At 36.3% G+C, this 20,105-nt stretch overlaps 1 protein-coding gene across 2 annotated transcripts in view; it reads right to left on the bottom strand.

Moving 5' to 3' along the window:
- NSL1 (NSL1 component of MIS12 kinetochore complex) overlaps positions 1-20,105 on the bottom strand; it is a 40,490-nt gene that overhangs the window by 17,998 nt on the left and 2,387 nt on the right. For both annotated transcript variants that reach the window (XM_022593422.3, XM_089909592.1), the window contains exons 2-4: positions 19,501-19,579; positions 13,919-14,049; positions 12,130-12,184 (exon numbers count right to left, since the gene is read on the bottom strand). In XM_022593422.3, coding sequence (XP_022449130.3) covers positions 12,130-12,184; positions 13,919-14,049; positions 19,501-19,579 — 265 coding nt within the window. The remainder of the gene's footprint in view (positions 1-12,129; positions 12,185-13,918; positions 14,050-19,500; positions 19,580-20,105) is intronic.

The following is a 20,105-nucleotide window of genomic DNA, read 5'->3' on the forward strand; positions in this document are numbered from 1 at the left end:
TATTGCAGTGGAACAGGGGCCCCACAGTGTCAATTTAAGATATGGTTCTAGCCTGGGACTGTTCAGGGGCCAGACGGAAGGAAACCACAAAACTACTAGACAGGAAGAGGGGAAAGCAGCAATAAGAAAATAAGCACATGAAAAACTTAGTCAAGAAGCACTTGCTAAGCAAAATTCTTAAATACATGAAGAAATTACAACCATGAAAGACAGCCACTATAACCAATGTCAAGGAGAGGAACTTGCTGCAGATGGAATAAAAATAGAGCAATCTGAAAATGATTTTTAAAGGTTTAGGATCCTCCAATAGCTAAAGGAAATCATAACAGACATTACAGAAAAAAAATACGCTATGAAATAAAAACAAGAATACTACAAACATAGAAAAAATGATAAAGAAGCAAAGTTGAATGATTAAGTTAAAGATTTTCTAGAAGATGGGAGTCCTCAGATTGAAAGTACACACAGAGATCTGAGTGGAAGATGAGAACAAAAAGCAAGCAAAACAAACAAAAAATCCACCCAAACCAAAAAAATATGTGTATGATCTATTTAAATAAAATTGTGTGTATATGTACAAAAACATAAAGAAATTACCAATAAGCAGCACAGAGCTGAACTATATGTTACATAGTTGAGTGAAAAAAAATAACGGAATATAATATATTGTATAATACTTATATATAAAAAATAAATAACTCAAAACTCCCTGTGCCTATCTGCCCACATACAAATGCACTGATATAAAGATCTAAAATTAGACATATCAAACAGTTACAGTAGTTATCTATTTGAAGGTATGTGGCATCAGATAGACTTGGGAAGACAAGTATGGTGGACTTTCATTTTCTACTATATATACACCACTGATTATTTAAAAGTTTATAATAAGCTTACACTTATTAAGAGAACAAAACAAAAACTAATTATAAAAATATAAAACAGTTTAAAATAATAATATTAGATCTATGGCAGTTGAATTGGAGGATTCTCCCATATACTTAGAAGAGTCAGGTGTAGATAATCTGAATACATAAATCAATTTTCTGTAAAATAAATCATGCTCCCCAAATGTCTAGTACATATGTATTTCTATATGATTATATGAGAAGAGAAAAATGGATAAATGGATTCATACCAGATTAATGTTGGACATCTGAAGGAGCAGTAGATGGGAAAGGAGAAAGGAAGCCAAAAACAAAAAATAAAATGCTATCTTTATTTTTTAATTTAAAATAACATGTATAATTATGTACTTATTTCATAAATATTTCCTGAGCGTACTATGTCAGATAATGATCTTAGAGCTACGGGATACAAAAGTGGACAAAACAAAGTCCTTGGGGGGGGGAAGGGATGAAGACAATAAAATGAACAGAAATTACATAATGTCAGTAAGGAGTGGGGGAAATAAAGCAGGTTAAAGTGATAGAGTATGACCAAGTGGGTCAGTAGGGGATTTGACACAGATTGTCAGGGAAGACCTCTCTGATGAGGTAACACTTTGAACAGACAGCTGAATGAAGTTTCAGATAGGAACGGGGGAGCAGCAAGTGTGAAAGCCTCAGGGCCACTGTGTGTTTGGCACATTCTTGGTGAAACAGAAAGAATGCTAGTGTAGCTGGAGCTCAGTAAACAAAGGTGAGAGTGGTAAGAAACCGGGGTCAGAGATGGAATAAGAGGAGCACTCAGGGACCAGGTCAGAGAGACCAAGGGAAGTATGATGGGGAGCCACTGGAGGCTTTTAAGCAGGGGGTGACATAATCTGATTATGCTTTAAAAAGAATCTGCTGTGTGGCAAACTGAAATGGAAGGAGACCAGTGAGGAGACTACTGTAGCAGTCCCACTAGGAGAATACAGTGACAAGGACAACAGCAGTAGAGATGGATTTGGTAGGAAGTAGTTGGATTCAGAATATATTTTCAAGGTAAAGGAAGCAAGATCTTCAGGTAGATTGAAGGTGAAGCCTCAAGCAATATATTATAACACTTGGTCACTGGTTATAAACATGTTAATAGTGATTATCTCTTGAGTACATGATTTTGTGTGATTTAAATTTGTTTTTTATGCTTTTAACACTTTTGGAATGTGAATGCATTTATATATAATCAAGAAAAAGCAATAAAGTTGCTTTCAACGTTTAAAAAAAAAAAAGTGCACCTCAAGCACCATGCTACGTAAATAAAAATAAACATCTAGCCACATTATGGTAAAACTGCAGAACATTAAGAATACAAAAAGAATTCTGAAAAATCAGGAGAGAAAAAATAGATTATCTATAAAAAAATGGCAATTAGGGCTTCCCTGGTGGCGCAGTGGTTGAGAGTCCGCCTGCCGATGCAGGGGACATGGGTTCGTGCCCTGGTCCCGGAAGATCCCACATGCCGCGGAGCCGCTAGGCCCGTGAGCCATGGCCGCTGGGCCTGCGCGTCCGGAGCCTGTGCTCCGCAACGGGAGAGGCCACAGCAGTGAGAGGCCTGCGTATCACACAAAACAAAACAAAACAAAACTACAATGAGGTATCACCTCACACTGGTTGTAATGACCATCATCAAAAAATCTACAATAAATGCTGGAGAGGGTGTGGAGAAAAGGGAACCCTTTTGCACTGTTGGTGGGAATGTAAATTGATACAGCCACTATGGAGAACAGTACGGAGGTTCCTTAAAAAACTAAAAATAGAACTACCATATGACCCAGCAATCCCACTACTAGGCATATACCCTGAGAAAACCATAATTCAAAAGGACACATAGGGCTTCTCTGGTGGCACAGGATTAAGAATCTACATGCCAATGCAGGGGACACGGGTTTGAGCCCTGGTCCAAGACACGGAACAACTAAGCCCATGCACCATAAATACTGAGCCTGCACTCTAGAGTCCCTGATCCACAGCTACTGAAGACTGTGTGCCTAGAGCCCGTGCTCCACAACAAGAGGCTACTGCAATGACAAGTCCACACACCGCAACAAAGAGTAGCCCCTGCTCACTGCAACTAGAGGAAGCCTGCATGCAGCAACGAAGACCCAACTTAGCCAAAAAAAAAATTTAAGAAAAAAAAGGACACATGTACACCAATGTTCATTGCAGCACTATTTACAATAGACAGGACACGGAAACAACCTAAATGTCCAACAACAGATGAATGGATAAGGAAGATGTGGTACATATGTACAATGGAATATTACTCAGCCATAAAAAGGAACAAAATTGGGTTATTTGCAGAGATGTGGACGGACCTACAATCTGTTACAGAGTGGAATAAGCCAGAAAGAAAAGAACAAGTATCACGTATTAATGCATATATGTGGAATCTAGAAAAATGGTACAGATGAACCTATTTGTAGGGCAGGAATAGAGACACAGACGTAGAGAACAGACATGGGGACACAGCGGGGGAAGGAGAGGGTGGGACGAATTGGGAGATTAGGTTTGACATAAATACACTACCATGTGTAAATACACTACCTGCTGTATAGCACCAGGAGCTCAGCTCTGTGTTATGGGATTACCTAGATGGCGGAGGGCGGGGGGGGAAGGAGGTCCAAGAGGGTGGGGATATAGGTAGACATATAGCTGATTCACTTCACTGTACAGCAGAAACTAACATAACATTGTAAAGCAATTTTACTCCAATTAAAAAAAAAAAAAAAGACAGAAAATAACAAGAGCTGATGAGGATGTGGAGGAACTGGAACCCTCGAACACTGCTGGTGGAAATGTGAAATGGGGCAGCCACTTTGGAAAACAGTTCAACAGTTCCCATAAACATAGAGTTCCCATATGATCCAGCAATCCCATTCCTAGCTATATATACTCAAGAGAACTGTAAACATATGTCCACACAATAACTTGTACACAAATGTTCATAGCAGAATTATTCATAACCAAAAGTAGAAACAACTCAAGAATAGCTATATATTGATAAATGGATGAATAAAATGTGATATGTCCATAAAATAGAATATTTGGCAAAAAAAGAAATGAAATACTGATACATGCTACAACATGGACCTTGAAAACATGCTAATTCAAAGAAGCCATTCTTAAAGGATGACATATGACATGATTTAATTTATAAGAAATGTCTAGAATAGTCAAATCTATAGAGATAGAAAGCAGATTAATGGTTGCCTAGGGCCAAGGGAGAGGGATGAGAGATTAGGGGGAGAATGTGGGGTTTCTTTTTGAAGTGATGAAAATGTTTAAAAATTAATTATAGTGATGGCTGCATAAAACCCTGTGAATATCGAGTTGCACACTTTAAATGGGTGAACGGGATAGTATATGAATTGTACCTCAATAAAGCCACTAGAAAAAAATAAGTGTCAAAGATAATGATGTAATATATTCCATATGGTAAATGAAAGTAAATAAAACAAAATTCAAGAGCATGTAATAAAAACTAAGAGTCTACCGCCCACAGACTTTTACTCAAAGTACCTAAGGAACCCATCAACAGAGTAGTAAACCTAGAAGGAAGCCATGACAGAGAGTTTGGAACATTTTGCTATAAATTTAATTAATCACTGAGTGCAAAAAAGTAGCAACTATTGAAGTGTTTTTTAACAAGAGAAGAACTAAAGTTCTAGACACAAACAAGAAGGAAAACTGGGGGAGGGGTGTGCTTATTCAGTGGGTAATGTGTAATAAAGTCCTTTTCTTGCCCAGGAGGGGACTTGAAATACTGAATAACTCCCGACTGTGTTAGATAATTTTAAAATTATAGTATGCTAAAATTTTACAGGTAACACTAAAGGAAAAGAAGCACAGCATATAGCTTCCAAACCAGAAAAAAGGAAAATAAGAGAATAAAGAAAAATCTATCAACATGATAGATGGCAAAAAAGAGGGAAAATAGTAAAACTCCTATATTTGGAAACAAAAAAATATTCAGAGCTGAATTGTGAAAGTTCTACATGTCATGTCTCGAGGATATGGCTAAAGCAGGACTTAGAGATAAATCTAAATGTATCCTTAAACATATTTATTAAAATATAAGACTGAAGTAAACTTAAGTGTTTAACTCAAGAAGCTAAAAATAACAGAGAAAACTCAAGAAAGCAGGAAGACCACACCAAAGATAAGATCAGAACTCAAGGAACCAGAAAAGTAAAAAAACAATAGAGAAACTCAGCAAAACTAAAAGCTGACTCTCTGCAAAGACCAATAAAAACAAAGAAATCTAGAGCAAGATATCAAGAAAAAAGAGAAAGCAAAAACAAACAACATTAAGAAATAAGCATATGTGGAACAAATTTTTTTAATTACAAGCAACTACTACAGTTTCATACCAACATATTGAACACATGGATGAGACTATTTTCCAAACAAATATTACCAAATTTGATTCAAGAAAAAATTAAAAACCTGAAGAAATCAATAACCATTAAGTATACTAAATCAGTTAAGTCAAACTTACCCCCATACATACCCCAGGCTCACACAGTTTTATACATGAACCTTATCAACTCTTCAAAGAACAAAAAACCTCCAACATTTAGAAACTGTTTTATGAGGGCAGCATAACCTTGATGACAAAACTGGAAAGGGACAGTATGGTTTGTTTTTTTCATTGAAGTTCACCTGCTTTACTATTATTTTTTTTCCTTATTAGAGTATAATTGCTCCACAATGTTGGGCCAGCTTCCACTGTACAATGAAGTGCATCAGCCATATGCATATCTATATCCCCCCTCTTGAACCTCCCACCCACCCCACCCTCCATCCTGCCCATCTAGGTCATCACAGAGCACCGAGCTGAGTTTCCTGTGCTTTACAGCATGCTCAGGCCAGCCATCTTTTTTATACATGGTAGTGTATACATGTCACTCCCAATCTCCCAACCCGTCCCACCCTCCCCGCCCCTCCCCACCATGTCCACACATCCATTCTCTACGTCTATGTCTCTATTCCTGCCCGTTCAGTATGTTTTAAAACACGTTTATTTTCTGTGTGACTACAGATGCAAATATACTATAGGTTAATATACTAAATAAAATACAGGTATAGAGTATAAGTAAATTTAATTCAAGTGTATAAAAGAAAAAATATACTAATGAGTGTGGGGTTTTCTCTATGAATGCAAAGATAACCATCAGAAAAATCTGTCACTGTTAACTCACCATATTAACAGTTAGAGACAAAAAAGCATACGATCTAGGGGCACAAGGGAACTTCATGAGTGATGAAAAATTCTATATCTGAATTGTGGTCACAGTTACATAGTTGTATACATTTGTCAAAACTCAAACTGTATGCATAAAATTGATGTATTTTATTATATGTAAATTATACCTCAATAAAGTTGGTCAAACAAGTGTATGATCTCAGTTGATGCAAAAGAAGTGTTCAATAAAATTAAACATTTATTCATAATTTTAAAATATCATGGCCACTGGGCTTCCCTGGTGGCGGAGTGGTTAAGAATCTGCCTGCCAATGCAGGGGACATGGGTTCGAGCCCTGGTCTGGGAAGATCCCACATGCCATGGAGCAACTAAGCCCGTGCACCACAACTACTGAGCCTGCACTCTAGAGCCTGTGAGCCACAACCACTGTGCCCGCATGCTGCAACTACTGAAGCCCGCTCACCTAGAGCCCGTGCTCTGCAACAAGAGAAGCCACCGCAATGAGAAGCCCGCGCACCGTAACCAAGAGTAGCCCCTGCTCGCCACAATTAGAGAAAGCCCGCGCAGCAACAAAGACCAAACGCAGCCAAAAATAAATAAATAAAATAAATTTAAAATATATATATATATCATGGCCACTATCATTACTAGTATTCAACATTACACTGGAGGTTGTTTTTTTTTTTCAGTTTTTGTTTTTTTTCCTTAAAAAATTTTTTGTTGTAGTTGATTTATAATGCTGTGTTAGTTTCTGGGGTACTGCAAGCTGATTCAGTTATACATACATATATATATTCTTTTTCATATTCTTTTCCATTATGGTTTATTATAGGACATTGAATATAGTTCCCTGTGCTATACATTAGGACCTTGTTGTTTATATGTAGTAGTTTGTATCTGCTAATCTCAAACTCCTGATTTATCCTTCCCGCACCCCCTAAATATTTATAATGGAGGCTCTAATCAATGTAATAAGACAAAAATAGAACATGTATAAAGTTAGGAAAAAGATAAAACCTAGCATTACTTGCAAATGATATGATTATCTACATTTTTAAAAATCTAGTTGAAATTAGATAATCCATTAGAACTAACAAGAGTTCAGCAAATAAAAATCGACAGTATTCCTAAACACCAGGAATATTCAATTACAATGTGCAATCCCAAAATATTACTATTTACAATAGCTACAAAAAGGTATCTAGGAACAAATAAAAGATGTGTAAAACCTATGTGGAGAAATTTATAAAATACTGTTTTTTCCTTAAAACCATCTTTATTACATGTCTTTAAACACTTCTCTACATGCATTACAGAATATCTTATCAGATCCAGTCCCTTAAATAACAGTTTTCAACATAGCAAGCAGGCAGCACTCTTATAAACATCTTTATTACATGTGTTTATAAAACACTATTGGAGGACATTTTGAAAAACCCAAAATGAGATATAATATGTTCACAAATGGGAAGACATATATTGTAAACGTGGCACTTCTCTCCAAATTTATCTATAAATTAAATGCAATCCCAATCAAATCCCAATAAGATTTTTCAAGCAATTTTACAAGTTGATCCTAACACTTCCTATGGAAGAGTAAAGGGCCAAAAACAGGCAACAAAATTTGGAAGAAATTGCAAGATATCAAGACTTCTTTTAAACTACAGAAACTTAAAAAGTGTGGTAATGGTGCTGAGACAGCCAAGTCAACGAATAACGTTAAGAGAATCCAGAGGAATTCCCTGGTGGTCCAGTGGTTAAGACTCCACATTTTCACTGGCAAGGGCCAGGGTTCAATCCCTGGTCAGGGAACTAAGATCCCACAAGACGCGGGCCCAGAAAAAAAAAAAAAAGAAAAAGAGAGACAGAGCCCGGAAACAGACCCCCAAATACATGGAAACTTAGTATATTAGAGAGTGACATTACAAAGCAGTGGAAAAGAGATGGACTATTCAATAAATGATGCTAAGACAACTGGCTACCAGTACAGTAGAAATTAGATCCCTTCCTTATAAAATTTTTTTAAAAATTCAGTTGTATTCAAGACCTAAACATGATAATCAAGTCTATAAACAAAATAACAAAGGATCTTTATGTCATTTAGATAGACACTTAAAGGCACTGAAAGAGCATTTATAATGGAAAAACTCTGGTAAATCCGACTACATTAAAACTTATGTAAACATATATGTCATTATAAAGTTATAAGACAAGCCAAAAATTTAGAGCAAATATTTACAGTGCTCATAACCTAAATATCCATAATGTGTGTGTGCATGTACATTCATGTGCCTGTGTATATGACTCTTAGAAATGAATAAGGAAAATTCAAATAACCCAACCAAAAAACGGGCAAAGAATATAAATAGGGAATTCAAGGATGCTCAACCTCACTTTAAATACTATTGCATGTCCATCAAATTGGCGGAAAAAAAAAAAAAATACAGAAAGCCTGACAGTAATAATTGTTGGCAAAATGTAGAGAAGCAAGAACTTTCAAACATTGCTGGTGGGACGGTAAACTGATACGACTCTTTTGGAGGGGTAGTAAAGCTCATATGTAATAAAGCTGAACAGAGACAAGCCCTGTGGATCTAGAAATTTTGCTTTCAGAAATCTACCCCACAAAATATGTGACATATTTACACTTTGCAAGGACACAGGTATAAAAATATTCATTGTAATATTGTTTATAACAGCCAAAAAAAAAAAAAAGAAACTAAGTGTCCCTCAGTAGAGGAATGGATTTACAGAGGTGTATTCATACTCAGGAATATTATTTAGACACTAAATGAATAGAGAGATATGTGTGTATAAAATATTGAGGGGGGAAAATAAGTTGCAGAATGATATGACTGGTATGATACAATTTATGTAAAATTTTAAAACAAATGCCATACATTATGGATACATTGATAAAGTATCAATAAAAGCATAAAAACATGGATAGGAACGGTCCACTAACCTTGAGGATGGTGGTTACTTCTGAAGTAAGAGGGAGTGGAATGGGATGGTGAAGGGTACAAAGAAAGTTTCAACTGTATCCATACCTTTTAATTCCTAAGAAGGTCTGACCCAAGTTTGGCAAATTTGAATAGCCCTTAAAAATAAGTGGTAAATACAAAGATGTTCATTATGTTATACTCCATGTTTTCTATATGTTTGAAATATTTCAAAGAATTTTTTAAAAAATCAACTCTGCTTGAGGTGTATGCAATGGATTGGAAGAGAATAAGAGTGAAACAGAAGACCTTCAGGAAAGCACGTCTACAAATCCTGGCTACAGTGATGGTGACCTAGATTAGAGGTGATAATAGAGAGGTGAAGAGAAGTGGATGAATGTGAGATTATATTTCAAAGGAATAATTTGTAGGACTTATTGATGGATTGTAGATGAGGAGTTCAGGAGAGGAAAGAATCAAAGTTGACTTCTCACTAAAGCAGTACGTAGGTGAAGGTGTTGTTTACTCGGATGGGGAAAACCGGGCAAGGAATCAGTTGGAAAGCATGAAAGAATCCTGTTTTATGTTTATCTCTTATTTCTACTCAGACATAAGCTCTTTACGGGGAGAATCTTTTTTATCTCCATATCCCCCAGAGTACCTAATTATGCCAAATAATTGTTATATACATTGCTTAAGTAACATGTTTTGAAAACCAGACAACCTTCTTTAAAAGTGTCAGCTTTCAGGGCTTCCCTGGTGGCGCAGTGGTTGAGAGTCCGCCTGCCGATGCAGGGTACATGGGTTCGTGCCCCGGTCCGAGAAGATCCCACATGCTGCAGAGCGGCTGGGCCCACAAGCCATGGCCGCTGAGCCTGTGCGTCCGGAGCCTGTGCTCCGCAACGGAAGAGGCCACAACAGTGAGAGGCCCGCGTACCGCAAAAAAAAAAAAAGTGTCAGCTTTCAAATAAGGCTGATATCACTTAAAATTCTAATAACAAACAAAATTCCAAGAAGTTCTCTAAAAAGTTTTCCCATGTAACTTATTCAGATTTTTAACTTCTACACAAATTTATGCTTTCCACTTTTCTCCTAAGCCATTTTAATTAATTTCATATGATTTTATCAGTTGAATGTATTATAAGCTATGTAGTATTATAAGGTGTACCACTGTAAAAGAGACAGGATTTATTTTATTTTATTTTTTAATAAATTCATTTATTTATTTTTGGCTGCACTGGGTCTTCGTTGTTGTGTGTGGGCTCCTCATTGTGGTGACTTCTCTTGCTGTGGAGCACAGGCTTCAGTAGTTGTGGCATGCGGGCTCAGCAGTTGTGGCACACGGGCTTAGTTGCTCTGCGGCATGTGGGATCTTCCTGGACCAGGGCTCGAACCCATGTCCCCTGCATTGGTAGGCAGATTCTTAACCACTGCACCACCAGGGAAGCCCAGGGATAGGATTTATAATAGGGTTATTATTACATAGCATCTCCTTATAAACTACTACTTATATATTTTAGTTACAGTTTACAGACCCCCTTATCTCATGTGATTCATAACAACCTCAATGAGTAGGCAGGACATTTCTGTAACATTTAGTGACAGAGCTGGAATTCACACCTAAAGCATCAGGCTATGTAGACTTCATCATAAAGAAACTGAGGCTTGAAGTCAAGTGACTTGCCCAAGGACATCCAGCTAATAAAACAATAAGTTAATTTTGCTGTGCTTAAAGAGCTGCTGCTATTCTAAGCTTATAAACATTATGAAAATGTATAATGACAAAAATCTCAAAATTTATCCAAAAGATAGATTCTAATTATTTGCTTAACTGTGAAGTCAGAATCACATGACAAAGAAGATTTTTCCACTAATACTACATAACTGGAATGGTAGGAAGAAAATCACGTAGACTGTCAAAGGATCATTTAAATAAACCTGTTTTCCCTCCTAAGATAAAAAGGTTAACCAAGTTTCTTTGGAGAATTAACTATAGTTAAAAAGTAATACTTGAGTATATTGTGACAACACATTTTTCAATTATTATTTTTTTGTTGTTCAAAACCAAAACAAGTATATGTCAACCACTGCATTTTGGCAACTAATCCTTTTTAGCAAACCATGACAATTAAGCGTTAGGTCCTAGGTCAATTTTTATTATCAAATACAGTGAGTGCTGTGATTTTAACCAATTTCAGAGTATCTTTACTTCCCCCTCTCAGTTTATCCCATTGGCTTGGGACACTTACGAAGGGCAAGGGGACATGTTAGAAAGTAAATCAGAATTCAACAAGGGTGAGGTACTCAAAGCCATATGTATAGAAATCCCATACAAATAAATGAAGGTCTTAACTGTTTTACTGATATTTCAGAAATGGTACTTTTGAGCACCAAAGGCAAATTTCAAAAGGTCTCAAGAAAACTGCTAGAAATTTTTAAATGTGAAAATAGAGTCATTTAAAAATACATATGATCCACATTTTTAGCAAAGTCAGTTCTATTGCTGGATTTACAAAATTGGTATAAATTTTATTTCTTTGTGATTTAGAGGATGCACCTAAGTGGAAACAGAATTGAGTTCAAAGGCATAACAAGTGTATGTATCTCTTCTTAAGTTCAACATTATATTTTTGTTGGATTTTATTCTGTAAATGATGAGAAACCAGTGATGGTTACCACACTAAGGAGAGACACCATGAGTGCTTTAATAGTATAACTTTGGCTGTAATGCAAAGAATGGATGGTTTAATAGCATTAGAGATGGGAGGGTATTATAACAGAAGTTAGAGATTGACAAGGTGTTATAATAGTCTAGGTCAGGAGAGTGCTTAATAAAAGTCCAGATTCCTGGGTCCTAGCCCTGGAGATTCTGAGTCGGAAGGTTTAGAGCAAGTTCTTATAATCCTAAGTGAAAAAAGAGTTAAACACTGATGACTGGTAGTGAGTTAGAGCATCAAAGGGAAGATACCCTTGATGCTGAAACCTTTAAAAGAGTATCAGGAACTCCTGAAAATTACAAGCTCATGCTTAACTTTTACCATAAACACTGACTCACCTGGATCAGGGTCATGTTTTAGGTCCAATGAATGTACAACAGGGTGGTATTGCTTCTAAACATAAAATAAATTAAAATAGATTTAATTTAACAACTTAGCGCCTCATACAAACATTTTCTTCAGTTTATATAAGCAAATATATTATTAGTCAGTAGTACCATTCTTTTGCCAAAAAAACAAAAACAAACAAAAAAACCCAAAATTAGATCCTGAAAATCTGTAGGGAAGGGAGGAGAAAAGAAAAGATCAAACTAAGACTGAATTATACCTTTTATAGTATTGCCACCTACTGCATACACTAAGATATAGCACCATAAAAAAGCATAAGAGGGAATTCCCTGGTGGTCCAGTGGTTAGGACTCCACGCTTTTGTTGCTGAGGGTCAGGGTTCAATCCCTGGTCAAGGAACTAAGGTGCAGCCAAAAAAAAAAAAAAAAAAAAAACCAGGAAAAACAAAAAGCATAAGAAAAGCAATCAAGCAAATTAGAGGCATAGAGATGGAATCTTGTGTTTATACAGTACAAGGTAGTTTTCAAATTATGAATGGACTGTTTTTCAAAAGTTCATTTTAAGAAAAGTGTTTAGAACTCAGAACTCATATTCCCACAGAAACTGTTTTAAAAAGTGGCCAGAAAAAAAAAACAAAAAAAAAAACGTGGCCAGGCCACTATCACATCAGCACACTAATGCCTACCTACGTATCCTGTGATACATTGGGACTGCAATAGCAGAACTATAAGAACGGGATCCAAAATTCAGGCAAAAAGAAAGAGAAGAATGTCTCTCCTTTCTCTTGCCCAAAGTAGCAGAAGCCAAAAAGTTTTTGTTGTTGTTGTTGTTGTTTGTTTGTTTTTTAAAAAAGCTGTCTTTAGTATCCTCACCCCATCCATTTTGCATCAATTTTAAACTTCCACAGCAGTACCCCACCTAGGCCGGCCAACTTCCTTTCTTTTATGCAATACTGATTACTACATTTGGGTGGGGGAGGAAGGGTAGTAATAGAGAGGGAGATGCTGAAAATAAATACATTTTGAATGTTTTTCCCGAGGAAACTTTAAAAGTGGATGAGGCAAAGGGAGTGAGGTATTTCTTGGAGCATTGACTTCTATGGAAGAAAAAAATGAAAAATTTTGCTTATAATTATTTTTTTCTCACAGAATGATAACTAAAATGTTTTAGAGAAAGTACCTGTCTTCACTCTCTAAAACAATTCCTGAAAGGAAAGCAACTAGAAAATTTATATGTGAAAGTATGCTAATTTCAAAAACTAATGACAAAAAGTAAAGCACAATCGAAAGCAACATGTATGTCTCACTCCACAGGCAATGCCATTCCCAGCAAACCTACTTCCACCTCATCATGATTTTTGGAACAAAACAAATTATACACAATTCATAAAGCAAATTTTGTTGTTAAAAAACAGGTAGCCAATCTTCATCATCGATTTAACTAAAGGGTCTTCCAAAATACATAAACATATACAAATAATGTGCCAAACACAAATGACGGATAGAAGGAAAAGGCTTAAAAAATACATTTCTTTTTCCCTCCTGGTCTCAGAATTAAGTCACTGTCAGTCTTCTATCTTCAAATTCTATTTTATTTTATCATCAGCTGTATTCAAAACCTAGTGTGACTTAGAAAGAGACAAACAGTAGTAACTGAGGCAGGAAAGACAAAGAAAACAAAATGTCACTTACCTCCACTTGGATCTCATACTTTAATTTTTTTACTGTAGTAAAATAGACATTACATAAAATTTACTATTTTAAAGGTAAATCATCTTACCAGAATTTCTTGTTTTGCTTTTATGATTTTGATGACACATTCAAGGATCTTTCTGGGATACTGCTTACGTTTTGTGGCTATATCGACTATGATTTCATCAAACTGGTCTTCAAGGACTTTGATATCAGAATCTATTTCGAGGGAAAAATAATATCAAAAAATTCCTTAAAACACATTTTTTAATATTCTATATGAAAATGTAACATAATAAACTAAATTTAGAAAACACAAAATTTAAGGAAAACAAATGTGGCAAGTTAATGGATGCTCCACTTTGGTAACTGATTCATTTATTCATTGAACAGTCGATTACTTACTGAGCCCCTATGGAAAGCCAAGCCTAAATCAGAGAAATACAAAGATGAACATAACATAATCCCTGTTCTCTAAGAGCTCACGGTTCACTGGAAGAAACAGACATACAACTGCAAAACAACTGAATAAATACAGTAGAGGTATGAACAAAGTGCTATCTGGACAAAGAACAGTGGAACACTAACTCTGCCTTGGGAATTTAAGACCTTAAAGAGAAAATTACATTTGATTTGCAACTTGAAATATAAGTGTAAATCCACTGCATAAAAGAAGGTAGGGAAAAAAATAATAGGGAGATGCATTTGAGGCAGAGAAAACAGTATCTGCAAGATCAAAGAGTCTTTAGGAAACAGAAAAAGATCTAAATGGCTGCAGGTTAAAGTATAAGGAAAAAAGGATGATAATATATAGAAGAGCCACACTGTAAAGAACATTTAACATCAGGGATGCTAATAAGTTTTGACTTTGTCATGTGGTGAACCAAAGCCGTGACAATAGCAGTGAGTGGAATAGCTAGATTTGAAACAGGTACAACTGGATAAATGGTAGGAAAACATAAAAGATATGGTGACTTTAGAGTTTCTTTGATTTGGCTAAAGCTATCTTATCAGTTGCTTATTTTAAAGTACAGTTGCATATTTTAAAGTACAGTTGACCCTTGCACAACGTGGAGGTTAGGGACACCAACCATCCTTGCCGTCAAAAATCCAAGCATAACTTTATAGTTTGCCCTCTGTGGAAACTTTAGAGTTTCCACATCTGTGGATTCAACCAGCTACAAATGGTGTCGTACTGTATTTGGTGAAAAAAATCCCTGTATGAGTGGACTCTTGCAGTTCAAACCTGAGTTGTTCAAGAGTCAAATGTACTGATTCTCAAACTCTGAAAGAATGAATAATCACCTGGGGAACTTGTCAGAAGTGCAGACATTTTTTTTTACTTTTTAAAAAACAGCTTTATTGAGGTATATCTGTCATACAGTGAGCTGCACATATTTAAAGTATACGATTTGATAAGTTTTGACATATGTGTATACCCTTGAAACCACCACTACAGTCAAGATAATGAACACAACCATCACCCCTAAGTTTCCTAATGCTCCCTTGTAATCTCTCCCTCCTGCTCCTCCCAAACTGCTCTCTATCCCCAGGCAATTGCCGATCAAATTTTTGTCACTATATTCTAGTTTTCATTTCCTAGAATTTTACATAAATGAAATCATACAGTACATACTCTTTGGTAAGGAGAAGTGCAGAAATTTTGATTCCTAGTAGAGTTCTCTCAAATGGGGCCCAGAAATTAAGCACCCCAGATGAAATGAATGCAGGGGATACATCAACTTTATTTTGAAAATCACTTTAAAAAGTAGCAAATATTAAGTAGCTAAAAATACTAAAGAGCTAGGTCCTCAGCTTAACTGGTCTTACGTCATTTGTTTTCTGCTATGTCAAAGTCTATCATAGAAATAGATCTATTTATTTTATTGAGTAGAGCTTCATTAGGGAGAAGTCTGAAACATGTTACATATTTTGAGAACATTTTGAGACACTGCTGACATACATCAGCATAAACATATCTATCATAAAGATTAATGAGGTATATATATCATGTATGGCCTTGCATTCATGAAAAAAATATTCACCAAGTCCAATTAAATTACTTCTTCTGAGAATATTATAAAATATAGTCATTTCTTACTTTGAATATTCATTTAAATGAGCAGTCTTCCCTATATTTTAATTTATTATTTAAAAAGTTCAATCACTAGCCTGAAAGGAATATTGTAACTATTTCACAATCAGTTTAAAAAAACAAGTCTCCCAGCTAAATCTTCCATGTAGAGGAGAAAATGGTTTCTTAGCGCCACCTAATGATAAAGCTACAAAACTGAAATGTATAAATTTGAGCAGGGAAGAATTTGTCATTAATCTAACAAATATGTACTGCGTGCCAAGCCAAGTATTGAAAACATAGTGATGAGAAAAAAATATATAATCCCTGCTCTCAAGGAACTTATCTTTTAATTCTTAAATGTGTCAGGTCCAGCCTTCTGAATTCAATTCCTTTCAGGGTAGAGGGGCAGGGAGGAAGTTGGTTTCATTTGCACATTCATTCATTCTTTATTCATTCACTCATTTGCACAATGATCTCAATGAACAAAACAGACAAAAACCTCTGCCCTTGTGAAGCTTACTTATTGATTCTATGTATCAGATCAGACACAGATCCTATTAATTCTACCTGCTAACATCTCTTGAACCCGTCCTCTTCTCTCCTTTCTTAGGGTAAGTCTTCACCTTTTGGTGTATTACTGCAATAACGTCCTAAGGTCTTAGAGGTTCTCCCTGGAATTTCTCCCTTCTCCAATCTGTCCCCCACACAGCCAGCAGTTAGCTTTCTAAAACACAAGCCTTTTCTTGTAATAGTAGTGCACCCTTATCTGCGGTTTCACTTTCTGCAGTTTCAGTTACCCATGGTCAACCATGGTCTGAAAATATTACATGGAAAATTTATAAGTTTTAAATTGTGCGCCATTCTGAGTGGCATGGTGAAATCTCGCAACATCCTGCTCTGTCCCACCCAGGACATGAATCATCCCTCTGTCCAGTGTATCCTGCCCATTAGTCACTTGGTAGCCATTGCTGCAGTATCGTGGTGCTTGTTTTCAAGTAACCCTTATTTTATTGATACTTAATAATGGGCCCAAAGCACAAGAGTAGTGATGCTGCCAATTCAAATATGGCAAAGAGAAGCTGTGCTTCCGTTAAATGAAAAGGTGAAAGTTCACAACTTAATAAAGGAAAAAAATTGTATGCTGAAGTTGCTAAGATTGACAGTAAGAATAAATCTTCTATCCACGAAATTGTGAAGAAGGAAAAAGAAATCTGTACTAGCTTTGTTGTCGTACCTCAAACTGCAAAAGTTACAGCCATATTGCATGATACGTCCTTAGTTAAGATGGAAAAGGCATTAAATTTGTACAATAAGATATTCTGAGAATGAGGGAGAGAGATCATATTCACATAACTTTCATTATAGTGTATTATTATAATTGTTCTATTTTATTATTAGTTATAGCTGTTAATCTCTTGCTGCGCCTGATTTCTAAATTAAACTCTATCATAGATATATATAGCATGGATAAACAAGGTCGTACTGTATAGCACTGGGAACTATATTCAATATCCTGTGACAAACCATCATGGCAAAGAATATGAAAAAGAAAATACATATATGTATAACTGAGTCACTTTACTGTACAGAAAAAATTAACACAACACTGTAAATCAACTATACTTCAATAAAATTTTTTAAAAAACAGTAGATATAGGGTTTGGTAGTATCTGAGATTTCAGGCATCCACTGGGCGTCCTGGAACCCATCCCCCTCAGATAAGAAGGGACTACTGTAATTTTACTTTAAAAACCTTCACCAGCTTCCTATTACCTACAGGATAAAGTGCAGATTCCTCAGCATATCCTACAGGGTTTTTTGTGATCTGGTCCCAACTTATCTTTCTGGTCACATCTGTCATTAGTATTCCCAATTCACTGCTGACATTTTGCAAACATATCACTCCTTTGTGCCTTTGCATATGCTTTTCTCTTTGCTTCAAATGTCCTTCCTACCTCCTTTCTGTCTAGCACACGCTTACTTATTAAATGCATTTCCTTTAACAACAACCTACTCTGTTACGTCTTCTCCTACTTCCTGAAGAGTAATAGTGATTCTTTGTCTATTTCCTTCCCTTAATGATGAGTTCCTAAATGGTAAGAACCATATCTTTTCATCTATTTCCTGGAATTTGGCAGTGTCTGGCATTTATCAAGTGCCCACGAAAGAAGGTAAAAATGTAGTATTCTCAACTATTTCCCCTCAGAGTTATAAGGGGGAAAAGGGATAGAGAATATCCACACTTCAGAGCCATCTACCCAGGCTGCCAACCTGTCAGAAAATACATGGTAATCTATAAACTGATGAATCATATTGCTGAAGGCAGTCTGGACCAATCAATAAAGCGATTCCAAAGTGAACGTCAAAGAACAAGAGTCAGTTGAACACACAGTAGAAGCTGTGTAGTTTGAAAATACTCCGAGGTGATTATGATACACTGCCCCTCCCCCACTAATTGGCAATCACTCTGATAATATTTGGAAAATCTGATGTTATTTTTTCCATTTTAATATATAAACCGGAAAGTGAACTTTGGTGACTTTGAAGAGATAACTATAATAATGCCGAGGATTAAACAGTGAAGTCTTCTGGGCAAAGAATTATCTTAATGTTGAGGAGAAAAATTATAGCCACAGAGAATTACTTGATGGGCTTGGAATAAGCTCAAGGGTATAAGTGGTTAAGCTGAACAGCTAGCAGTGATATCAATCTATGCTGGTCAAATCTCCATACTATCACCATGGGGACCAACAAGACACTCCAGTCCTCTTATGGGGCAGCCCTTCTCCTGGACATTGCTGGAGAGTTCTGCCTCTCTTCCCACACTGATCACTCTTTTTCTACTACATTTTTTCCTTCCTACACTGACCATTTTCTTTCTATTAAAACTTTTTCTTTAGATATGTCAACATCATTAGTTAGGGTACAATCTAGTCTGCTCTACACCAGGAAAACACTCTGTTTTATCAAGGAGGTTTCTACAAATACTGACCTCATCTTTTACATGGTACTTTTATAGTTTAACTTCACATTTCTAAGAGTACTTCACTATCTACTCAAAGGATCACTTGTAAAAATACAACTTGATTTATAAAGTATTAAGCATAGGGATTCTCTGGACCTGTTTCTTCATCTGGGGATAGTTCTACAGTATTTTCCAACAAGCTATTGACAAGGGTACTTCTGAAGTTTAATCAGATGAAAGTCTTGTTGGGAATGCCAGATAGTATATATCAATATAAAGGATCACAGTAACCACTACATTGTTTGCCTCAGCTTATGACCTCAATAGTCTTCTAGATTACTTTTCTCTTTTTTCCAGCAAAGGAACTCTTCCACTAAAGGAATTTTAAAAGAAGTGACATTGAAAATGGGGATTAAGAATTAGCACTCAAAATAAAACTAGAGGGAATTCCCTGGGGGTCCAGTGGTTAGGACTCCGCACAGGTTTGATCCCTGGTTGGGGAACTAAGACCCTGCAAGCCTCGCAGCACGACCAAAAATAAAATAAAATTAAATTAAATTAATAAATAAAACTAGCCACAAAAATAACTCAGAAATGAATGACAGAGGGACAAAGTGAAATCACATACCCATAAAGTAATTGTCTGAAGCTTCCTGCCATGCTTGCCCATTAATGCTGACATTCTCTTGCACAGCTGATTCAAAAGTCTGCAATAAAGTCACAATAGTCAAGTCACTGAAAGTAACTTTAAATACTGAATTCAAACATTTTGGCAAAATAACAATTTCAGATTTGTGATAGAGAATATTAAAAAAAGTAGCAGGGGCTTCCCTGGTGGCGCAGTGGTTAAGAATCCACCTGCCAATGCAGGGGACAAGGGTTCAAGCCCTGGTCCAGGAAGATCCCACATGCCTTGGAGCAACTAAGCCCCCACGCCACAACTACTGAGCCTGCACTCTAGAGTCCGCGTGCCGCAACTACTGAAGCCTGCTCACCTAGAGCCCGTGCTCCGCAACAAGAGAAGCCACCGCAATGAAAAGCCTGCACACTGCAACGAAGAGCAGCCCCCACTCGCCACAACTAGAGAAAACCCGCACGCAGCAACAAAGACCCAACACAGCCAAAAATAAATAAATAAAATTTTTTTAAAAAAAGAATGCATCTATAACTGAACCACTGCTGTACAGTAGAAATTAACACATTGTAAATCAACTATACTTCAATAAAATAAAT

Source organism: Delphinapterus leucas, chromosome 1, assembly GCF_059928025.1.
Source record: "Delphinapterus leucas isolate spDelLeu-1000000601 "Yukka" chromosome 1, BTC_Dleu_Yukka2, whole genome shotgun sequence".
Taxonomy (NCBI): Eukaryota; Metazoa; Chordata; class Mammalia; order Artiodactyla; family Monodontidae; genus Delphinapterus; species Delphinapterus leucas.